This window comes from Opisthorchis viverrini, assembly GCF_000715545.1.
Source record: "Opisthorchis viverrini unplaced genomic scaffold opera_v5_93, whole genome shotgun sequence".
Lineage (NCBI taxonomy): Eukaryota > Metazoa > Platyhelminthes > Trematoda > Opisthorchiida > Opisthorchiidae > Opisthorchis > Opisthorchis viverrini.
This window is the reverse complement of record NW_008751750.1, coordinates 523,889-545,538: the sequence shown is the minus strand read 5'-3', so window position 1 is coordinate 545,538 and position 21,650 is coordinate 523,889. Positions and strand designations below refer to the sequence as shown.

Here is a 21,650-nt window from a genome sequence, read left to right as displayed (position 1 = left end):
CTCCCAGAGAAAAATTGCACACCAGGGTCATTCCTATCGATATGCGTCGCCTTCCTAAGGCAAGGACTCAAAACCTAAGTACGGTTATTGGTTCTGCTGGGATTGGCATTGTGTCAAATGACCAAAACAATCGGATTATGTTTGAATGGTTCCCATTTGATAGTCTCCTGCGCTGTTCGTTTAGCAACGTCTGCTGGAGTCTTCCGTAACCGCACCAGTAATCGCCTTCTGTTCATCATATCTGCTTGCGCCCAACATACTGTGGCTATGGTACCCTCAAAGAAGGCTTTTCCGACGTGTTGAGCACGCTACGACTTCATATATTCCTGTGGCTGTCCAGGCTATTAATTAGCGAGTGGATTCAGAGCTGCTGAGGATCAGACGTTTGTCTTGGACCGGTATGGGGATATCCAGATAACAGTGAAGGTCTGCTGCAGTTATCTGCCTACTAAAGAGTGTTTCTGTGAAGTACCAACTTCCGACACAACCGAAGACGCTTGACAAAAGATGACTCCATGGTACAACGAGACGAACGTTGAAAGACCTTCAACATCTTGTGGAATATGCATTCGACATCGGTCTCGTCCTCGAAGAGAAGAACCAATGCACGTATTTACTAACTGGTGGGTCCGTGGTGCGAACCCAACTTCGGCATCCTGACTATTCTTGGCGTAGGGAGTATCTCGTGTAAACAAGAAGCTACGCACCGAAAGGGTTACAGCTGAACAATTAATTTTATTATTGTTTCACGTCATCTTCGAAGGATGTGTGAGGACAAGAACCGAGAACTGCAAGCAGAAATCAGGCCAAGAAACGGTTGTGCATACCCCGTCTTTACACTCACCAAGTGTTCGGGGCAATGGCATCCGATTAGACATCCTATAATCACATGGAGAAGCGACTCAGAAGGGACATAATCCCATTGGGTTTTTGACCGCATTGTGGGTAACGGTTGACGCTACTAGTATGGAGTTCATCAGAAAAAATTTGCTGCTTCAAACACTATTTCAACCCAAAATAAAAGCGAATTCGACTACCAACGCAAACAAACCGAGACCACCTGGTCGGACTAGGGGCCTAGCAACGTGATTGATGGCTTTACCTAGGGGCAATGACCTTGGGCCAATCGCATACAGCTACGGGTGAGATTTCCCGGAACTTGTAAGGAAACGACTCCATTCACCATGACAGGTAGATGAAATTAACCGTGCTATGAACATCTTGCCTGTTTGCGAGCTTTTTGAATGCTAACAACTATCGGGAATTCTCCCTTGGAATCCATCCAATCAAGAGGAGCATAGTGGCCGTGGCAGCTCGTCCGATTCGGTCTATTTCGATGACCTTGAGTTTACATATCCCAACGTCAACAACAATGATGAACGATTGGTTAAAACAAAACATCCAACTTATTCAACCTCGTATTTGGATTTGGATATCTCACAAAAAGCGATCACTCCTAGCCGTCCACTCTCTTGCCTTTTTAGAAGCTTCGGCTTCCAACCGATGAAAATATTTCGCGCGCTAAATTTGAAATGAAACATTAGTCGGCGAAATGGTGAACGGTTTCGACCGGCAGTTGCAGATTGAAGTCACAAAGTTTACGAAATTATGCAAGGAGAAACAGGAGCAGTTGTTGGCTTCATGTGCGAGGGAGGAAAAGGTAGTGTTGTCACTAGGGATGCTAATACCATTTCAGCGGATAAAGGATGATTATGAGGAACAGATGATAACGCTTAACAAGAAGCACAGGAAACAGCAAGAACACCTGCGCCGGAAATTAGAGTATAGGCGAAAAGCTCTGCATAGAAAACTGGAACATGAACTGGTACGTTATCTTACTTCGTGTCATTCAGCTTACGTTTGCACCTGCTAAATGACGGGGATTCTGAATAAAATGTAAGGATGTGGAAAATAAGTGCCGAGGACTTCAACTTTCACAATTCCCATTTATTCCCAGCGCCTCATTAAGTATTTTGCGCAGTCGCTTTTGCATGCACCAATTGAGTATTTCGCATTCATTCGCATTAATATTCATGATTTCAGTAATTGTAGGCTAATTACTCCGTTAGCCTGTGATTTCTTGATGAAAATGCTGGCACGAATTCCTCGCACAGCTCAAAATCTCCCACTTCAGTAACCTGTAGTTAAACCTTGCAGTATGTCTTACCCCACCCGTGGAGGTGGGGGATACTTACTGACTAGGTTCCGTAATCCTCGAGTGAGTGTTTTGCCTGATGCTCCAATTAATCCCTGTAGCAAAATCACCTGTTCTGGTAGGCCGGAAAAGTAACACACCTGCCATACAGAGTCAAGCTCACCTATCTTTTCATATAGCATATGTTCACCTTCATGTGTAACTGTGGTCTGCACAAGTGAAAAGTAACTTTTAGATCAGAAACAATGGTTTATAATTATGATAACGTCGAAACAGGATGAGACGAATGGATTGTTAGCGTACACTGAGTTATCTCAAGCGATTTTTTGGTATTATGACGCGCAAAGGTAACAAATGGAATGTGAAAATTTTAGAATCTAAGTCGTGGCTTTGTCCCGTTGTTGGGAAGTCAGAAACATCATAGATTCACATTTGACGCCAATCGGTGAAACTAGTTTGTGCAGCCAAATGGTGTATTGTTTGGGATACTATGCGGTGAAGTAAGACTTTATGAACTTCTATATAAAAAATTATGAACTCTACCAATTTAACTGCCATGTATTGTTGCAGCAACAAACTGTTTCTCATTTTTATAGGATGCAGGTGTAGATTCTTGCGCTAAGTAAATTAATAGTAGCTTTGGTTATCATTAAGCAGCTTCTTTGATAAAACTTAAACACACTCAGTTATTGATTTCAGATTTCCATCGCGTTGAGCTGCAGAACCACTGAGATTGAAACATCTATCAACAAACTCAGGTTTTTGATACGTTCTATAACCTCCTTCATGTTCATCTTTCAAGTGGTAGACTACGTTCCTTGTACTGCCCATAGCTACCCCAAAATCATAGCGGCTCGCCTCACCTCTAACCCAGTTATGAACGCACGCTTAGAGTTAGCTATTTGCAATTGGGTAACCAAATTGTGCTCACCAGTGAACAACCTATACAATGAAATAAGATAAATGAATACCCGCGACAACCGGGTGACTCAGTATTTTAATTTCAAGGTATGTTTTTTTATTGCAAAGCTGTACTTTTCTAGCCTTATCATAAAGCATTTGATTGGTAGTGCGGCAACAAAAGGAGCAAACAGAAAACAAAGTCTACTCAATCATCCACCGCAAACTCATCACCTCAGCGACATTGTAATATAATTCATAATTATCTTACTTAAACTGTCGGAGAAATATTTTTTCATTGGAGAAAATGGAGAAAATTCTGCAAATATGTAATAATTTATTGTGGTGAATATTCACCAAAGTTTGATCGTATTCTATGAAGGAATTTGTGATTGAGTTAGCCCAACGCGGAAACGTTAAATACTTCAATATGGCATCTTCTAGGCGAATAAACAAGTCATTTCCTTTAACAGAAAAAAATTTTGTACACTCACCCCCGTCCTCGCACATCTTTTCGATCAATAACTCTCTAAATAATGTTTGTTCTAGCTGATCTTGAGCTGCAGCCATTCGTTTAGTGTGATCTCGATTTCTTGGTTGTTCTGAGGTAACCATGCAATTCCTGAAAGAACCTAAGCAAATTTCGTCAGTAGTTGGGAAGAAAGGTTGAATATCTATGAGGTTTTTCCTGAGCAAACAGCACTCTTTTGTACGACTTGTTTGGTAATGTATTGGAATATTGGTAGCTCGGAGAGGCTAACTCATACATACCTTTCTTTGTTGGCTTGCACAAAATATAAGAACAGTTTTGCATGCAATTTCAGTGTCGAAAATCTTAGCAATAACGAGTGTCATAGTCAGCAAAAGTCAAAAATAACGTCAGGAGCTTTGCATTTTCAAAATTCTGCGAAATTCTGTGTCACAGACCTACGTAGTAAGATTAGCGTGTCCTCTGTTGGCGTAACAGAAGATGGCCGCTACAGTAATACACAATGTGCACTGGTTTTCCGACTTCTCTCCGTTGAATCTTGGGTTCAGAACTTCTCAGAGATTCATGCACTACGCCAGGCTGCTAATATCTTGCAGAAATTTTCAACACGCTGTTCGTCATGTAACTCTTTCAATACATCAGGAAGTGTCACTCTCCAATTATTTTTGATCCGAAACAAGTTTTCCTGAAAATAAGACCGCCAGCTGTAATCAAAATCCACGAACAACATCCTTTATTTGTCCCCCTTCATTTTATGTTTAAAATAGTCATAGGTACTAAGAAACCACATTGAATTCATTGACTTCACTGAGTTGTAGATGACAAACGGGGTGACTTGGTTTTACTAAAGAGGATGCTGAATGTGCGTGCTGTGTAACTGATGGCTGAATCTTTCACTGAACTGGGCCCGTTTTAGCAAACGTTTCGTCATCGCTCAAGATGACATGGATAGTGTACGTTGAAGTAGCAAGAGGGCGTTCTTCAGCGATGCTTGGGAGTGCAGGCTTTGAGAACGCGACACCCACACACCGACGTGCAGCACGAATAACGTCAACTTGACACCCGACCAACGGTGTGCGACAGAACCTCCAAGCTCAGCGAACAGCTTACCCATATTCGACGGTACTCAGGATGGAAAAAGGCAAACTCATCCAATAGATGACAAACTTAAACTTGACTTCCAAACTCCACTAGTGGAAACCCTCGCTGTGCAACAGACAAGCCGACGATATGATATGATGGACAGAGCCAACGTAACAATCATGAACGGCTAAAAGATGAATTATACTAATAATGTTACTTAAATGACTCGAACTCTAGATTGCTCAGTGGTTGATGCGTGAGAGGTCCTTGGTTCGAAACCAAGCCCGGCACCTTGACATAAAACCTATGCACCTAAAAGGTGTTAAAGCTGTACGACTACTTGTTATTATCTACAGTGGTGAGGGCTATGATCAAACCAATCCGCGTTTCCACAAGCAGCTGTCGGAAGGTGATACAGTTGCTCCTACTGCCCCAAATTCAAGGACAATGAAACTAACAACGTGGGATTCTATATGCCACTTCTAATGGGCCAGCATAGGATTGCCAGACAAATGCACACATTGGGACAAAGATCAACTAGGACTCAAATCCTTCCGCATGAGTACATCTCAAACAGACGTATAAGCGATCCGCCAGATTATGCAGCCCAAAATTAAGGTATACGAACTGGGGACAAAACACGCCAACTATCGGTCAAAAAAAAAAGAAACTAACAGTGGCATGAGTACATTTTGCTGTACATAAGGCCGAAAAAGACGTTGAACCCTCGTCTCACTTCAGACACCTCTGTACGTGCTACATTTTTTCATCCAATTTGTCACATTCCTCACAGGAGTTCTTATTCGATTGTTCGGCATATTCTCTTTGGGCTTGTAAGGCCAAAGTGAAACAAAAAAATGACTCACCGTCCCAAACATTTCGACCGGTGGATTTTCGTGCTTGTCTGTGCTTCGGCGCACAGACACTGAGTACAGTTTTAGCGCAATTGTTACCAAAACTATAGGTACATACAGGATGATGTGACACCTGTTAGGTTCGCAATGTTGCACACTTTTATTCGGGTAGAATTTCAATGATAGGCACAGAACATGACGAAGCGAATTCGAAGTTTCCAGCTACAGGTCCTGACTGAAATAACAAGATGATGAACAGATAATTATTGGGTAGAAACGAAAAACAGAACAAAACAAGCAAGGCAAGTGTCGTCTGATCTTAACTTATGATAAATTATTAGTTGATCGGTTCACTCCAACCTGTGTTAACATTAATTCTAATCATTAGAAATTCTCCCTATACCACCAAATTTCGTTGAATCGCAAGAATGATAAAACAAGCACGAATTACTTCAAAGTTTACCCGCCTACAGTGACTTGACGTGAATTTTGCCAAGTCAAAGAGAGTTCTCGAGCTATTCGTAAATGCGAATTCGTAAGTACCGATAAGAACAGACTGGGAAGATTAGTCAACTTTGTGTAGGAACGTGTTCAAGTAAATTTGGAACTGTTATCCGCACAATCGAATAAATCGGATGAGCCACTTAAGAAAATGCAACGTCTGATCGAATCAAAAGCGATAGTAATAAACGAATAACCACTCGTCTTCCAGTGAAAGGAAGGAGGCCTTCGCCGTGGAGTTATTTATCAGGAAATGCCAACTGATCAGCTACAGACTACTAGACAGGTGAGCAAAACTCTCATGTGCATTTTGTTTACAAAACTCAATATCCATCTTCTCCTTGAACGCCTCTTCCCGAACTTTCCTAGATATTCCTTGACTGTTGCTCAATTGCAAGCAAATGCTACAGAGCGACTACACAAAATCTGTAACAGAGATCGCTTTTCAAGAGACGCAAAGCGGTTTTACAGGAAAACATACTACTTGCATGCCGCTCACATCAGTAGCATCACCGTTACACCAGTAGCTCGCCAACTCGCAAGTTCTCCTACTTGGTTTTACAGGAAAACATACTACTTGCATGCCGCTCACATCAGTAGCATCACCGTTACACCAGTAGCTCGCCAACTCGCAAGTCTCTCCTACTTGCAACCGGTTTGGCTTTAACCGGAACTTTAACCAGGGAACTGTTTTGCTACCAGAAATATGATGTGATTACCGCGTTTGGAGGATGGGCAGATTGAGGAAGTGGTTATCCCGGGAAACTCGATCAAGAAAGTGACAAAAAGTTTGAAAAGCGTCGTAAACAACTAGAAAATACATGTTTAGTTGAAGGTTGACCAGAATCTCGGCAGCTGCCACGATTTGCTCTTTTCTTTGGGGAAAATACAACTAGATCTTCAAGGAATAACTTTTGCCAACCATAGTGCATCACAATCGATCATGAGTGAACGAACAGTTTCATAAGGAAGCGCACTTCATGGGAAATGTCTTGGACAATTGCTAAGCAACACAAACGTCCGAAGGTTGTTGACATAACCCTCAACCACACAATACATCAGGAAACTGGTGGGCCCTTTTGTTAGACTCGGTTTAGTCAAGAGACTGGTTTTCGATGCGCATGCAAACTTATTCATTGGAATGTGTCATGGTTATGACATGAACCATGGTTCAAATAGGCTAGAGTGAAGCCTGCTAACTTCGCATTTTGACAGTCGTATGAGAGGTTGCAGTTATATTAGAGATCTAACCTCACAAAGTAGACAGTTTATACTGCACATAGGCTACCCAACTCATGAAAATTGACAAGCCCTCTAATTAAATAGCCACACGCATTTTGTGTGCTCAGGTACACCCTATACCTTCAGTACTAGGCCGCAAAAGAAAACAAAAGTCGGGCACAACAATCACATCGCTCAAGCGTGAACACATTCGCCTGTTCGACGTAAAAATGCGTCCAACATGCGTTGGTGGAGTAGTGGTTACACGCTCCCCTCGCATGTCAGATGTCCGGGGTTCAGATTCTTGAACGGCCATTGGATATACACTGCTGATGAGCTCTAATAAGAGCGAAACTCGAGTCCAGTGCTTTACTTTGGTGTGAACTCACTGGACTAGTTACACCAGAACAGGAGGACGACCGTTCAAACGAGAGTGGTGTGACTATGAACAAAACAAAGGTAACCAGAGCTGGTCACTAATAGTACATGCACCAAATCACTTGGCAAAAAATTCACAATAAATCACTGCATTCCAATTAAGGGGAAAGTGTCTGTTGAGGGATTTTACATCACTCGAACTTGGAACCTATTCTCTGTCAGTATCAAGATTCTTACTTTAGAGCACTGAACACGCTACACAGGAGGTTCTGTTTACTGATTTCCGTCGGTAGAGGAGGGCGGATGAAGTCTTCTTGCGCTCGCTTCTCGGATCGGACCCATTTAAGATGAACAGTTATCATAACCAATCCCATTCATCTAATTAGCTTACTTTTCGTTAGGGCTTCAAAAAGAAAATCAACCCTCGAAGATCCTGGGGATTAAATTCACCTCTCTCGATATGATTCGATATATTGAATAAATAGAAACAATCAATGTGAAGACTTCGTATCTCACTACTCCAGCAATCCAGACGGCCTGTGGGCAAAATGCTTAGCTGAAGTGAACTAAAAGTCCGTTGGGCCGTGTTTCGTGTTCATGTTACTTTCCTCCATCTTCGCCTCTCTAGTTAGATTGTAACTCTGCCGTAAACTTTTATAAAACCTTTATTCTAAGGCCTACTGCCCGCGAGCCAATATCCAAACCATGGCAGTAGCCTCAGTCCAATCCTTTATGCGGGCGATGCACAACGTCCACTGGTCACTCATACAGGTCATCGTGGGTCTAAACTTATGAATTCACTTCCCATGCATATGTTCCCTTGCCTTCGCACCACCCGTTTCCCATCCCCGCGCGGCCCGCTTAAGCTGTGCCCATGACAATGAGAGGCACCGTTTGGCAAGCCTGCAAACTGTACTTGTCACAGCGGATTGAAAGCCTGGTGAGTCCGCCTTCAACCCAAGAACCGAATTTCCGCTTCCAGTCTGCGCAGCACAAACAGTCCTTCGGGCCTTTGAGCTCCTACAACCAGAGTAGCCCTGTCATGTGACTCGAATGTGACAAAAGTGGAAGGGGTTGATCGCGTTAACGCCGCCGTCCTCTTAGGTGGCACGCTGTATGTGAAACAAACGTAGAAATTAGCAGAACTTGGATAATTATGGATTACGTAACAAGATGACGTAGGCTAGTTTACAAATGAAACAAGTTAATCGTTAACTCAATCCATTTGTTTCAAACACCCGGCTAGCAATAAAATGGTTATTCACGCGTAACTAGTACATGAACCATGACTTCTGGAAATATTTCAGGATTTCGTTAAGAGTTTTCTTGAGATGAGTATCATTGGCCAAAGCGTAGGTAGACCGTTCGCCAGCGATAAGCATTCAGATGTGAGTTGAACCTGAATTTGAGCATATATCTCCTCGCTTCGATTTTTTGATAAGTTCAATGAACAACTGATTCCGTGCTGTGGTCTTTGAAGAACACAAAGACACTTCCACCATAAACAATCGTCTGTTGTTTTACCTCAGCTTACTGCACAATTTTGCGTCCTTCTGTCTAGCTAAGATTTTCCAAATGAGGTTATTTTTGTAAGACACATCTCACATGCTGCCTAAAACAGCTTATCTTTCTAGTTTGCTCAGTGGTAGAATCCTGCAGTTAGAGGTGTAATATGTGTTTGGCCATCTAGGTAGTATGAATATGGCTGTCACCCAAATGAGTGGACACATCTTTAGAGGACTGAATAAATGTGCGTAACCTTGGAGATTTTGAAACATGAAGACCCCAGGCTACCTTCTGCGAGCACTCTTTCACCAAGAATGCCTAGCAGTGTATTAGAACAATGCATTTCGGTCCACTTAAAAAACAGTTGTTATATTTGCAGAAGACCGGTTACGCTTGATAGAGCTGGTGCTTGGATTTCGATTTGCACCGCGGCCGACTAGGATTTAACTGTTCTGGGACGTTACACGACAAAGTGGAGGCAAACCTACAGTAATTTCGGACTGGAAAAACCGGCTGAACAATACGACTTATATTCTATGGTGTGAATATGTCAAAGGTCGTCAGTGAAATCGTCAAAACCCGGTCGATCAGATTCATCCTCAGATTTCGTAAGAATGTGTCACCCATAGATAAGTGCATACCGATGGTGAGTGACCAACCTGCATTTCTGATGAATAGAGTAATATGAGGAACACCGTACAGAAGGCGAAAGCCGTGGAGTTGCACAATACATTTGTCACTCAACTTTAGATGGATTGAAAGGGTACAGCCAACGCTGCAACTGGGTTTACAACTTTTTTCATGAATTAGACTTTGGTGAGGATACTGCGCATGATATTTTCAACCTGATTTGCTGACAAACAGAATAGATGCTGTCACCACTTTCCAAACTTAAAAAACTCATCGAGACAGTCAGTGTATTCCGCTGTTTTCTATTATTTTCATTGCATCTAAGATCCTGCAGATTTTATTCTTGAAAATGGAATATTGTGTAGATCTCGTGTGAAAAACCTTTTCGGTTACTTGCTGTCTCCCCTCGCTTACTGCTGGCACTCGTTGAAGCCAATAGTGTGAACAGGCCGTAACAGCTAACGGGAAAAATTGTGGGTTAACTGGGGTTCACTATTTAGTTTGAAACAAACAATGAGAGTTCCTTCTGTGATAGGCCTTCTGAAATCTTCCGCCACAGGAAGCTTGATTCGTGTGACACCACAATCCGTGGTGGTGTTGCCGAGCTGATAAATCTACGCGACCTAATTACAAACATTTATCGAACACGTTTCCACATGAAAGAGGAGTGTTTTTCATTGTCTCTGCTGTTTCTACAAGTTATAAGGGCCGTTGTCTGTTGTGGAGAGACAACAGATGAAAGAGATACTGGAAAAGTCACGGTTCAACCGACGTAAATGGGGTGACGCGGCTGATATTGAAAAGAAAACTTCCAAATTCGTTGAATACTCCTGGTTTTGGAATATGAACGCCGCCACATCTATCTTGTTGAGAGCTGCCCAAGTCTGTACCAAGTAAATCAATTCTGTACCAGTTCAAGCAAAAATAAATGCAATTATTTTACTGAAACGTGTGAAATGAATAGAACTATTTTCCATGCACCAGGACGTAGATCCAACCTTAACCCGTCCCCACAAATACAGTGCGCACTTTGGGACCACTTCTTTTTGCTGGGCGAGGGCTTTCGGATGGGTATTACTTCATACGAAATTTACTTGCGTGAGATGAACTAAAAATTCCTCATTTACAAAAACAGTATGAAGACAATAATTCAGAGGTTACGGAGTATGAAACCAGTGTGTGGTTTTCGGTCACCTCAGACTGAATGTTTTCACTTGAGTTAGGGATCAAGGAGTTAACTAGAACCTCATAACTACGTTACCTAGGTAGAATATATAATGTTGATCTGAAATCGATAATTTCATCTGAACAGGGTCCACATTTCTAGATAAAGATTGCTTATGTCGGCGAAAGGTCGCCATACATCACTGCCAGACCGACATGGTAGCCCTCATCGACCAGTGGACCGGTGACAGGGCTTTCCGTGTGTTGCGCTATTCACTTCCTCGTTCCTTTTGAAGACACTTCTTGGTTCGCTTACCTAACACTGCTCATACATACTTCTTGTTTTTACGCAAAAGTATGGATACTTTACTCTTTTTCCCCACCATATTTGACCGATGATCAGCAAATTAGAATCATTGCTCTCAAGCTTGCTTGTTCATTTGGTATTTGGCCTACGACATCCACAGACCAGACTAAAGTTTTGTGCCAACTTATCCAATCGGTACGTTTCGCTATGGAATTCTACTACTTGCGATATGTTACTGCTTCAGTCACTGACCAAACCATGCGTCGCACACACACGGTAAAATCCTGTGAATTGTTTGACAATGAGGTAGTTACATAGAGCCTCGAATAGAACTGCCCATTCCCACCACAGATAGAAGTGTAGGTGAGCATAGTTTTCACCATGAGGTCTGAAGAGGACATAACCGGTCCTAGTTTGTCCGTGGATTTCAAACAGTCGCCTGATACTGATCATATCAGCTTCTTCAGCCTTTTGGGCACTGTGAATCAAAACATACAGTAGGAAATTTTCATGGTTACTGCTTCCATTATTTTTTTGAGCTCAAGAAGTTTCCTCTTACAGAAATGTGTTTCCTATAACAGGAACTGTCTTAATCAGAGGGTCATTCCTAGAAACCTCCTCAAATGTCGTAACTGATCATATCAAACTAAATGTCAGTATACGTGCAATAGCCCTTTTTCACAAACTATGGTAAAAAGTGAATCACGCCCGTCAAAATGTGACTTCAAAGGTTACTTGCATTCATCCAAAACATACTGCTGGAGTTTTTCAACCAGTAGGTAAAATCATCCTAGATATGGAACAATGGTATTCCAGATTGATTGTTGGTGGAGATCACGAGGGTGATGTTTACTACGTGTGTGTGTTCAATACTGTATATTCCCCATCAGTGTTTGTGTTTCTCACCAGAACAAAGTCCACAAACATTGCAGGGTCTATCCGACTGAATTTTTGTACGGATTATCTGAAAATTGTTATCTGTTTCTCAATCCCTGTCCTTTCTGGCGCAACCTTCAAAAGACTCGGCACTAGCGCTCTGCTGCCATGATGTTTTCAAGATTCTCCAAACTTGGGAATGATGGACACCCAATTTTCAGGAACACCAGTTAGCAATGTTTTGTTTCATCCCAAGTTTAATCGCCTGGATTTCTTCTTAAGCCATGCTCACCCGATCGGATCATATAATGACCACCTTAAAAAGAGGGCGAGAAGCTCTGCGGTTAAAACGCGAATTTACTGACCGGAAGGTCCATGGTTCGAACCCGACCTCTGCCACTTGACTTCCCCTGTCTAGGCTTAGGCAACCTGGCGGTTTCTCGGCCCTCGTGCTTCCTTCGAGTGGCGTGGCAGTTGGGCATTAAAAGGGTGCTGCAGCTGAAATAAAGAAAAAACTAACAGGCGACTGATTATGATCAAAAAGCTTCCTGGACTAGAAGAACATCACTGCTTACTCGGGCACTGTCGAAAAGAGGGCGCATTCTTACATGCCCACTCTCCGTTTTATTACGACAAACGGTCCTGTTGGCTAAATCACCAGATGGTGTGCAAGCAACTGAGTCTGATGGCTGATGGCCCTTTGGATTTGTCCATATTCTAATCCTGTATATATTTGGTCCTGTGTGTGGAGGCCATAACACGAGCCGATTACGTTCGAAATTTGTTCTCAATTGTAAAGAGGTTCATCAGGGACGGACGATAACATCCATGGTAACGAAAAAACATAGGACGCCTAAATCAGGTGCGACTCAACAGAGCCCCTCCTGCCGATCCGTGTCGTTTACCCCGAACAGAGGTTTTGCAGCATGACTGGTGCCAGAGCGTTGTTTGACGGTCACGAGTTCCGAATGTCCTGGTCGTACCACCTGGCAAAGTTGTCAGATGTTTCCCATAGGGACCTGGCAGTGACCGTAATCAACTGGCGAAGGTACCCCGAAATGACAGTGGTGGCGTGTATACATATGCCTGTCGTCTGGGGAGCGTTTTTTTAAATCCCCCTTTTCTATAACTCCGTCTAGCAATATTAACCTGTTCTCTCGTTTTATGTTTTCATTTTTTCACTTTCCGTTAACGGCATCACAAACTGTTTTCTCGGGCGCACAGTTCAAAGTAAAAAACGATCATCAGCCGCGATAGGAACTGATGTTTGCAAGATATCACTTCTTATTGCATAAAGGCAGATTGTGTTCGCATTCGGGAATTGTTCAACGCTAGACTAATTCGGCAGGAAATAAATTTTTATTCTGGCATTTTTTTCGCACGTGGGCATTCCAGTACAAATGGGAATCTACTGCTAACTAAACTCACTGGTTTAAAATGGATTCATCTGGAGTAGCTAACCAACACAGATATATTAAAATAAGCCTGTGATCAGAACGAAAAGACCTCCATACCAACCATTCTCAACTCATTTGGGTGTTTGTTTGACCTTCTATATTATGTTGCTTCTCCCTTCAATCATATTTTGTCAGTCATCACCTCTCCGAAAAGGTCTTCGTTTAAACCGACATTGAATGCACCGTTTATGCTTACTGGAACGCTATTCAGCAACCATCTCTTTATGAAGTCCGATCCTCGTATCCACTGTAGTTCAACCGTTCATTTATTAGTACTTCACCAATGTATCAATCCGTCGGTTGCTAACTAGTCTCCAATCACACACCAAGGATTTGTTTTTATCTAAACAAATGAACTTCTAAAGAATGAAACAAAATTTTGCTCCTTTGCTACTTTGATTAAGCAGAATCTGGCTTGTTCTAACGAGACGGATATATTTGTAACAAACAGGTTTATACACTATGTACTTTAACCCCCCACAAATTACAGTACATATAGGTTTTTAACAAAAACTTCTTTCCAAAAGAGGTTGGTTTGAAAAACTTCCATCAATCATCGAAATAATCGTGTAACGGTTTTAACCTTGAATGTTTCGCTAGCTACCTACAGTTTGTGGACACAGTTGCACTCACTTAGTGTGTTTTTTGTTTCAGAATCGTGGCTAGATGAGCTTCTCTGTTCACATGTAACCACAGTTTCTAAGCGGACTATGTGCGACGTGATGTGCGATTAATGCTAACGCCTATCCATTCCGGAATGCGACTTCTTTTCGAACTACGTTCCACCAATGTACATGTGACTTGTGACCTCTGCCTAGAGTCGCACCGAAAAATGTTTTCTCTGCCATACTGAAAGTTATGCGAGTGAACCAACTCGTTAGGTTGTTACGTACAGCCTACGTTCATGTCTTTTGGACCTGGTTGATTCTCATATGAGTGCGAAACTCTGCTAGATGGATGCAGGTGTTTTCGCACACACACACAAAAACGCAACTGCCTGAGGAACCTGGAACCACCGATAAGACCAAGTGTTGTACTGTTCCTGAAAAGGAGTGTTGTTTCACCGAAATGAAATATCACAAAGATAATGGTGTTTGTTCTCGAAAGCCTCCTAGTGAACACTCAAGTCAAAATAGGCAGTCACAGCCACAGGTGAACTTCAGTTTCTATCCTGGCTGATAGTCACACATAGCTACCCTTCGGAATATGGAGTGAGGGCACTAAAAGCCGAAACTGGGATTGTAGAGTTTAGACTGCCTCTGTATTCATTAGTTCTTGATTAGTATAGTATTATCATTGCACTCAAAAATCATACATACACACAAAAACAGGTCTCTGGTTTTATTCTCCATGCTAGCGGGCTTGAATTCTGTTCATTTGCATGTATTTTGACGGGAGTTTTGGCGTAAGGAACAACCAAAGACGTACATATGCTCGTAATTGGTCATAGAATAAAAGAAGTTGCAATATAAAATCAACCAATTATTCATGCAATATGCTGTTTACATTATGTGTTGATTTACTACTCAAGNGTCATAGTACTCATTGAAAACAAGAACTGAGGGAGATAAATGCATGAAGGGCGTAAAACTGCTCCAGAGTTGACATGTTTGCAACAAAAAGTCCTGCTGACGGCATGACCTACTGAATTCAATGCCCTCGCTTCAAGCAGTGGCCGAAGAGGCGTAGAATCTGCAGTCTTCCAGAAGAAGTGTTCTGCTTGGCCGGGCATCTGCTGAGCTATTGACACTATCTGGAGAATACGCCAAAGTTTTTCTGCATGAATTAGACCATTAGCGCCCCGTGACAATTGATACAGTCGTTTTTAAGGCGGACGAATTGTTTACTGAACGCCTTTTGGACCAGTTTTTCAATGTAGTGTGGCACACTACTACTAATGGCGAGTACCATTGCGAGTAGGGAAGCATTCACCAAAGGAAAATTCTGTAATGTTTGGCGAGGAAAACGCTGATGGTGATTCCTTTCGACAGAATACTTTGTGGCCTGGAATGGGCAGCTTAGAGTACCCAGTTTAGAAATATCCACATCACCCTTTGGAATTTCGTTAAAAACCTTGTTTCTCCAGAGACAGGGATGGTGTAATGGTGGCGTTATGCATTGTGGCCGATTGAATTAGATGTTTCATCCTCATGAACCTTATTATAGGTAGGAGAAGTAACTGCTCTCCAGGAACTTTTTCAGTAAACAGCAGAGATCCTTTGAAGAAACTAAGGACTAGTTTGCCAATGGATATCCAAGGTTGTCAATGATTTGGGCTCGACCTTTGAGGTTTGCTATATCTCACTTGATCGACATGTGGTCAAGTTCCCCCGAATCTGTGCCTTCCAAAAGCCCTCAGAAATGTTCTACTTATGTTGTATGGCAGAAGAACAAGCATGTGGCATCCAGTTTACCTTCTCGAACTGAATTTTGTCATTGTACCCTAAAAATGGGCACTGAAAACTTGTGCGTAACATCTTGCTGCATAAAAGAATGAGTAAATTTCAACCAAGTCATTTCACTCAAACGGAATGATCTCTTATAGGCCAAATCTTTATATCCCGCAAAAATGCGTCTCACCCCTACTTTCACGTGTCATAACGTGAGAAAATCCTCACGGTAGAACGGTTACGTACCGTGATTTTGCACGCTGATTTTGGAGTAACTCAATTAGGGTGCCCATATGCGTCCTCTTCTAATCACCCCTTCGACGTTTGATGGAACTGACCATGATATTGTCCAGGATAACATGAGAACTAGACATATAATGCTAACACCTTAGCACCTTAGTTTTCCGTAATAGAGCAGCAGTTACACGTCGGGGCAAAAGTTTATCTTTTTCCACGTTTTTTAGGCATCTCATATTCGTATATGAAGAGTGCTGTTGATGATACCTAATTATCAGAGAATTTAAATATTGACTTCCAAAAGAGTGAATTTTTGAGTTGCCACTGAATATCATACGTGGAAGCAGCTTGAATTTAGACGCAGATATTCCACCAGAGATTGTAGATTCTATGGAGTCTTTCTGCGGGATCTAATTTAATGAATGATTCCAGTTCGTCACTCCATAGTGTGAAACCCGTGGATGGAGATGAATATTGTGCCGGTTCTCTAAATACGCTGTGACTTGTGAGGATATTCGTACCTTTTCTCTGATCTCTGAGAGAGTCTAGGGTACCTCCTATCTTCGTCACAAAACAAAATGAGTAAACCAATCGAAGACTATCATTAAACTATGGTGGTCGTTGTAGAAGGCTTTATCTGGATGGTACTTTTTGTTGCTGCTGCTGCAGATTGCCTCGAATTATCCAGTATTCTTTAGGTAACGTCTAATTTTACCTGGTCTAGTGGTTCACAATGTGAGGGAAAAAGAGAGGATTGAATTATCTCAGTAGTTGAATGAGCTTCATCAACGCCTAGATGGTAAATCCCCCTATATCGTATTGGTAAAAGGCATGCGGTTGCGACATCATTGTACAGCAATTAAATGGGAACGGTTAGTGTCTAATAAGTGCTATGGTATCCCCGCCTCTTTGGAACTAATAATGATGTTAATTTCACGCGTATTGCACTGCAAAATCTAGGAAACATCAAATTACACAATTTTAAACATCGTCTGATAGCTAAAGTGGGATTTTCATTCATGTGTTTACCGCTGAGTTGAATTGCTGGTTGATTGACATTAGGAATTCGGCAGCAACTCTCACGATGAATGTTGTTTTTTCGTGACGGCTTGAGCCGTATTTCTTTACCGTTTCGTAGAATTCCTTCAAGGCAACGTGCTTTAAACTAATCAATTCCTTTGATACTAATAATACTGAAGGCGAATACCGGTGTATTGTTGGTTTCGCAGTGAATTTTGTCGGTATCCGTTTGGGCAACTAAATCATTTCCATCATGTTTCATCCAACTCTCACTCCAGCGTGTGGAACTGAAGCTATACAGACGCTACATTGGTGTCCGAGCACAGAGTACGGGGCGACTGAACGCAGAATCAACCTCAAGTGCTGCTTCACTCTGTTCACTTGATAATACTGGCCTCTCAAGGCCCGATCAAAACACGACGAGTACCAACCAAACGAGCGCTAATCAGTCGACTGTTCAGCTCAACGGCAAGGAGAAGGAAGAACAAAGACGACGGAAGTGGATACGTCGTCATCTCTCCACCACCAAGGGGGCTGATTCCAGCGAGTTGCTTCATCAAAGAGAATTCACTTCAACGCTGAGACGCCTGGAAAAGGAAATGGAAGATCGATTGCGTTTTGCGGACGATGAAGCGCGTATGGCGGTCGCCCAGATGGAATGGGAATTTATGCGTGAGAGACATGAGCTAAAGCGAGGTAGGTTAGGACTGATACAATCGATACAATGACACAATAATGGCAAATAAAAAACCTGATACCTGATACCAATACCTGCAACTTAAAATCACCATCCAGTAACTGAAGGTAGGAACCAAACTGGATTCACAAAGGAGGGTATTCAGTTCTTAAAATATGCATTATTCAAAGAGGTTATAACCAGAAGTATCTTATTGCGATTTACATGGCGAAAGAAGTTGTCGTTCGTTTTGTACGCTGCGGTGATACTGTCCGTGGTCATGAAGTATGGCAGAAAATTCGAGCTTAACAAGATATTTGACCATCGTCTGGTTGACAAAACCTGACTCCTTTTGATTCACATACAAGATTATCTGCAGGCATGGATTTTATGAACTCACAGGACCATTGGGTAAAAAGCTGGTTGAGTGAAAACGGACAACAATGGGAGAAGGACCGTAGTTTCCCGTCACATCTCTCCCATAAAATGAGTGTAGCTTGTGGCAATTGTCTACAACAACCTAGGTTTCTGTCATGATATTTGGTTCAGTTGCCAACGAAAACCTTATCGATTTGCGAATAAGTGTATTTATCGAAATTGGTTAGAATAGAACATAAGGTTGATGGAACCCCCGGGGACTGCGTCTGCCTGATGAGCCCCAAAAAGAACGAAACCAGTCGTGGGCTTTTGAAGAGTTTTCAGCAACATTGTAATTAGTTTCCACGATAAAAATTTATTGCGATATCTCGAAAATCGTACCAACTGAAACATGAGACGGCTTTTGTTCAGCGCATTCAGTTGAAGAATGCCATAAACGAGAGATTCAGTTGAGTCTCCTGTGGAAAGCAAATTGACGTGCAACTGAAGGTATCTGTCAGAGTATTTTATCCAGCTTCATTTTCTCACAAATTTACACATGCTCCGGCAAATACTAACGGCTTGTTGGAAGCGAAGTCTCTTCCTGGTCCAGTTTAAGATTAGACGATCTTCGCTAGCCCTAGGAGAAGCTGTTATCTTGATCAGGCAGACATGCGAACTCTTCAGACACAAATCATGAAGATTCGCCCAATTGTTCTAAGTACAATGAAGTGGGATAGCCTCCAAGGTAGGATTTAATAAGAGTTTTCTCTTGTTTGGTTCAACCCGAAAGGCCCACTGAACGCGCTGTAAGAAGCGCATGCTTCCATTCATTATTCGGGCAAAACTCCAGTGCAAACGATGGACTGAAAACGCCACACTGTTCGCGAAACCTAGTTTAAACAACCGCGAACATTCTACTGAGATTCACAGAGGTACATCTTCTATGGCACACATATGATAAGTAGCTCTGTTTCCTACTTTGTCACTGCATAATCCATAAACCATTTTAAGTGGTTCGTCAAATTACTGTGAGGCTCAAAAGCTGGATAACTGTTCTTCACATGTCGCAAGGGGTGCTATCCGAATGATACTTAGTCCTCTTTCTTTCAGCACCCGATAGAAGTGTGTGATCTCTTTAATCTCTCAGCATCAGAGATGCTATACTGTTTCACTTCGCTCTTAGTGAATCCCACCAAAGATACGCATTTTCAGTCAAATCACGATAGGAACTTCAAACGTCCGGCATTTTGTTGTCTCACAACCAACGCTTGTCGCGCAGCACGTCCCCTGGTCAAGTAGACATGACTTCACCTGAAATTTCAAGTGATTTCCATACAGTTATCAGTCCCTTTCCTGTTATCCTGAACAACTGTTATGTATTCGTAACGTTCTGGTGACGCAAAGATAACGATTGCTTTAACAGTGGTCAACTGCATAAACTTGTTGGAGAATTTTCGAGAGATACACTCATTTGCAAATCAATTTGGTTTTCACGGGAGACTCAAGTGAATCTCTCGTTTATGATGTCCCCCAACTGAATGTGCTGCACACAGGTCGTCTCATGGTTCAGTTGGCACGATATTCGATATACTGTGCTATCTCGAATATCGTGCCAACTGAATCATGGGGCGGCCTGTGTGCAGCAAATTCAGTTGGAGGATATCATAAACGACAGATTCAATCGAGTCTCCCGTGAAAACCAAATTGATTTGCAAATGAGTGTATTTCTCGAAAACAGTCCAATTTGAGTTCAAGTAGATCATGAGGTTGACGGAAACTCGGGGACTTCGCCTACCTGATGAGCCCCAGGAAGGGCAAAACCGGTCATAGGCTGTCGAACAGTTTTCAACAACCTTGTGAGTAGTTTCCTTGTTGGAGAATTCTTCTTTCTCGAGCTAAATTGAATTCCCGAGGTGACAAGCAAAGATAATCAGTCAAGTTATACAGCGTTGCCCTGCATATGTATTTTAAGCTGCCCCGTATTTAATATGACTCGATGTGTTCGGACGAACACATCAGTGGCATCCGTCCAGCTGCTTTTCTTTACACAATCTTTCATTAAAAACATGAATACCACACTTAATATGCATTATAAACGAATCCATACAGTACATGAAAGAAAGAATTCAGGACACGATCATTGCTTATACGCGAATCGCATAGGCTGAATAAAACACTTAGTCACCCTCGATTAGTCCTTTTTCGCACAGTCAAGCCATTTCCAGGCTTCGTTCCCTTTATATTTTGATTAAATCACACTTGGATTCAGTCGACGCATACTTGAAAAAATGCATAAATTCGGAGGCAATGTTCTGCACAATTGCGCCAAGTTACTCGCTGTGGCGCCTTTCACTCGACAAAAAAACCCGGGCTCATCTTTTCCTGACTATGTGCGATTTGAATGTGCTAAGTTTGCTCACACTAATTGGAGCTGATGCCAATCATTGTTGATCGATTCGCATCAGTGCGTCCAAGCAGGTCGAGACGAAAATCGGCTAGATCGATTGCGTCGTTGTGTTTTGCCACCAAATTGGCAAATCAGCCACCTGTCCCGAGTATCACAGTGCTCGAGTGAATGTAAGTTTGCGCGTGTTTTGACTGAAACCAATACTCGCAAGACAGCTGGTAAGCACAAGCGGTGAATGCGTGCTCGGCGGAGCAAGGTTGTGCTGTGTTGGTCACGCATAATGCTCATTTTACCGTGTTTTATGCTAATGAGCCTGTCGTTGGAAAGTGTGTACCTGCCTAAGTGAATGTACGCACTCTCGGTAACCTTGTCTGCTGTTGGCCATATTGGAGTGTTAATTTGATCATCACCAGTTAATTTTGTCACGAGTGTCCACTATTCCACAGTCCTAGACATTTCACTGTTGTTTAGAAAGCAGAGCAACGAGTCAAAGCCTGTCAACACTGGATGTTCAATAAAAATTAACATTCAGTCACAAATACGCACAAGAAGAAATGGCCAAATGACCCACAGAAGTCAAATGTTCGATGATTCCTGCTGTCCAGAATAATTCACATTTTTGTTCCAAGGTTCTTTACCAGTAGTTCATTTTTAATTGTACACACCATCTCAAGCAAAGCAATCCACACATCTGCCACACCTATTCAGCAGTGTACAGCCGCTGAATCTGGAGAGAGGTTCGAACCTCTATATTAAATCAGAGGTAGAAGCCAACCAAGATAATTGCTAAGCAGTTGGATCTGATTGTTTAATGTTTCAACGCTTATTAATATAGGTTTCCTTGTGCATTGGGGGCGAGATGGACCAAGTGGTTAGAGCGCGATTTTACTGACTGGAATGTCCGCGGTTCGAACCAGACCTCTCGACTTCCCCTCTCTAGGCTTGGGCAACCTGACAGTATTCCACCTCTCGTGCCTCCTTCGTGTGGCATGGTAGCTAGGCACGGAAAGAATGCTACGGCCGATATATATATATATA

At 42.4% G+C, this 21,650-nt stretch overlaps 1 protein-coding gene across 1 annotated transcript in view; it reads left to right on the top strand.

Annotated features, from left to right (window-relative positions):
* Window positions 1-1,538: 1,538 nt before the first annotated feature.
* T265_13703 (hypothetical protein) overlaps window positions 1,539-21,650 on the top strand; it is a gene marked incomplete at both ends in the record, with an annotated part of 27,451 nt that continues 7,339 nt past the window's right edge. The window contains 2 exons of the mRNA XM_009170123.1: window positions 1,539-1,825; window positions 17,448-17,865. Of these exons, the coding sequence (XP_009168387.1) occupies window positions 1,553-1,825; window positions 17,448-17,865 (691 nt within the window). The remainder of the gene's footprint in view (window positions 1,826-17,447; window positions 17,866-21,650) is intronic.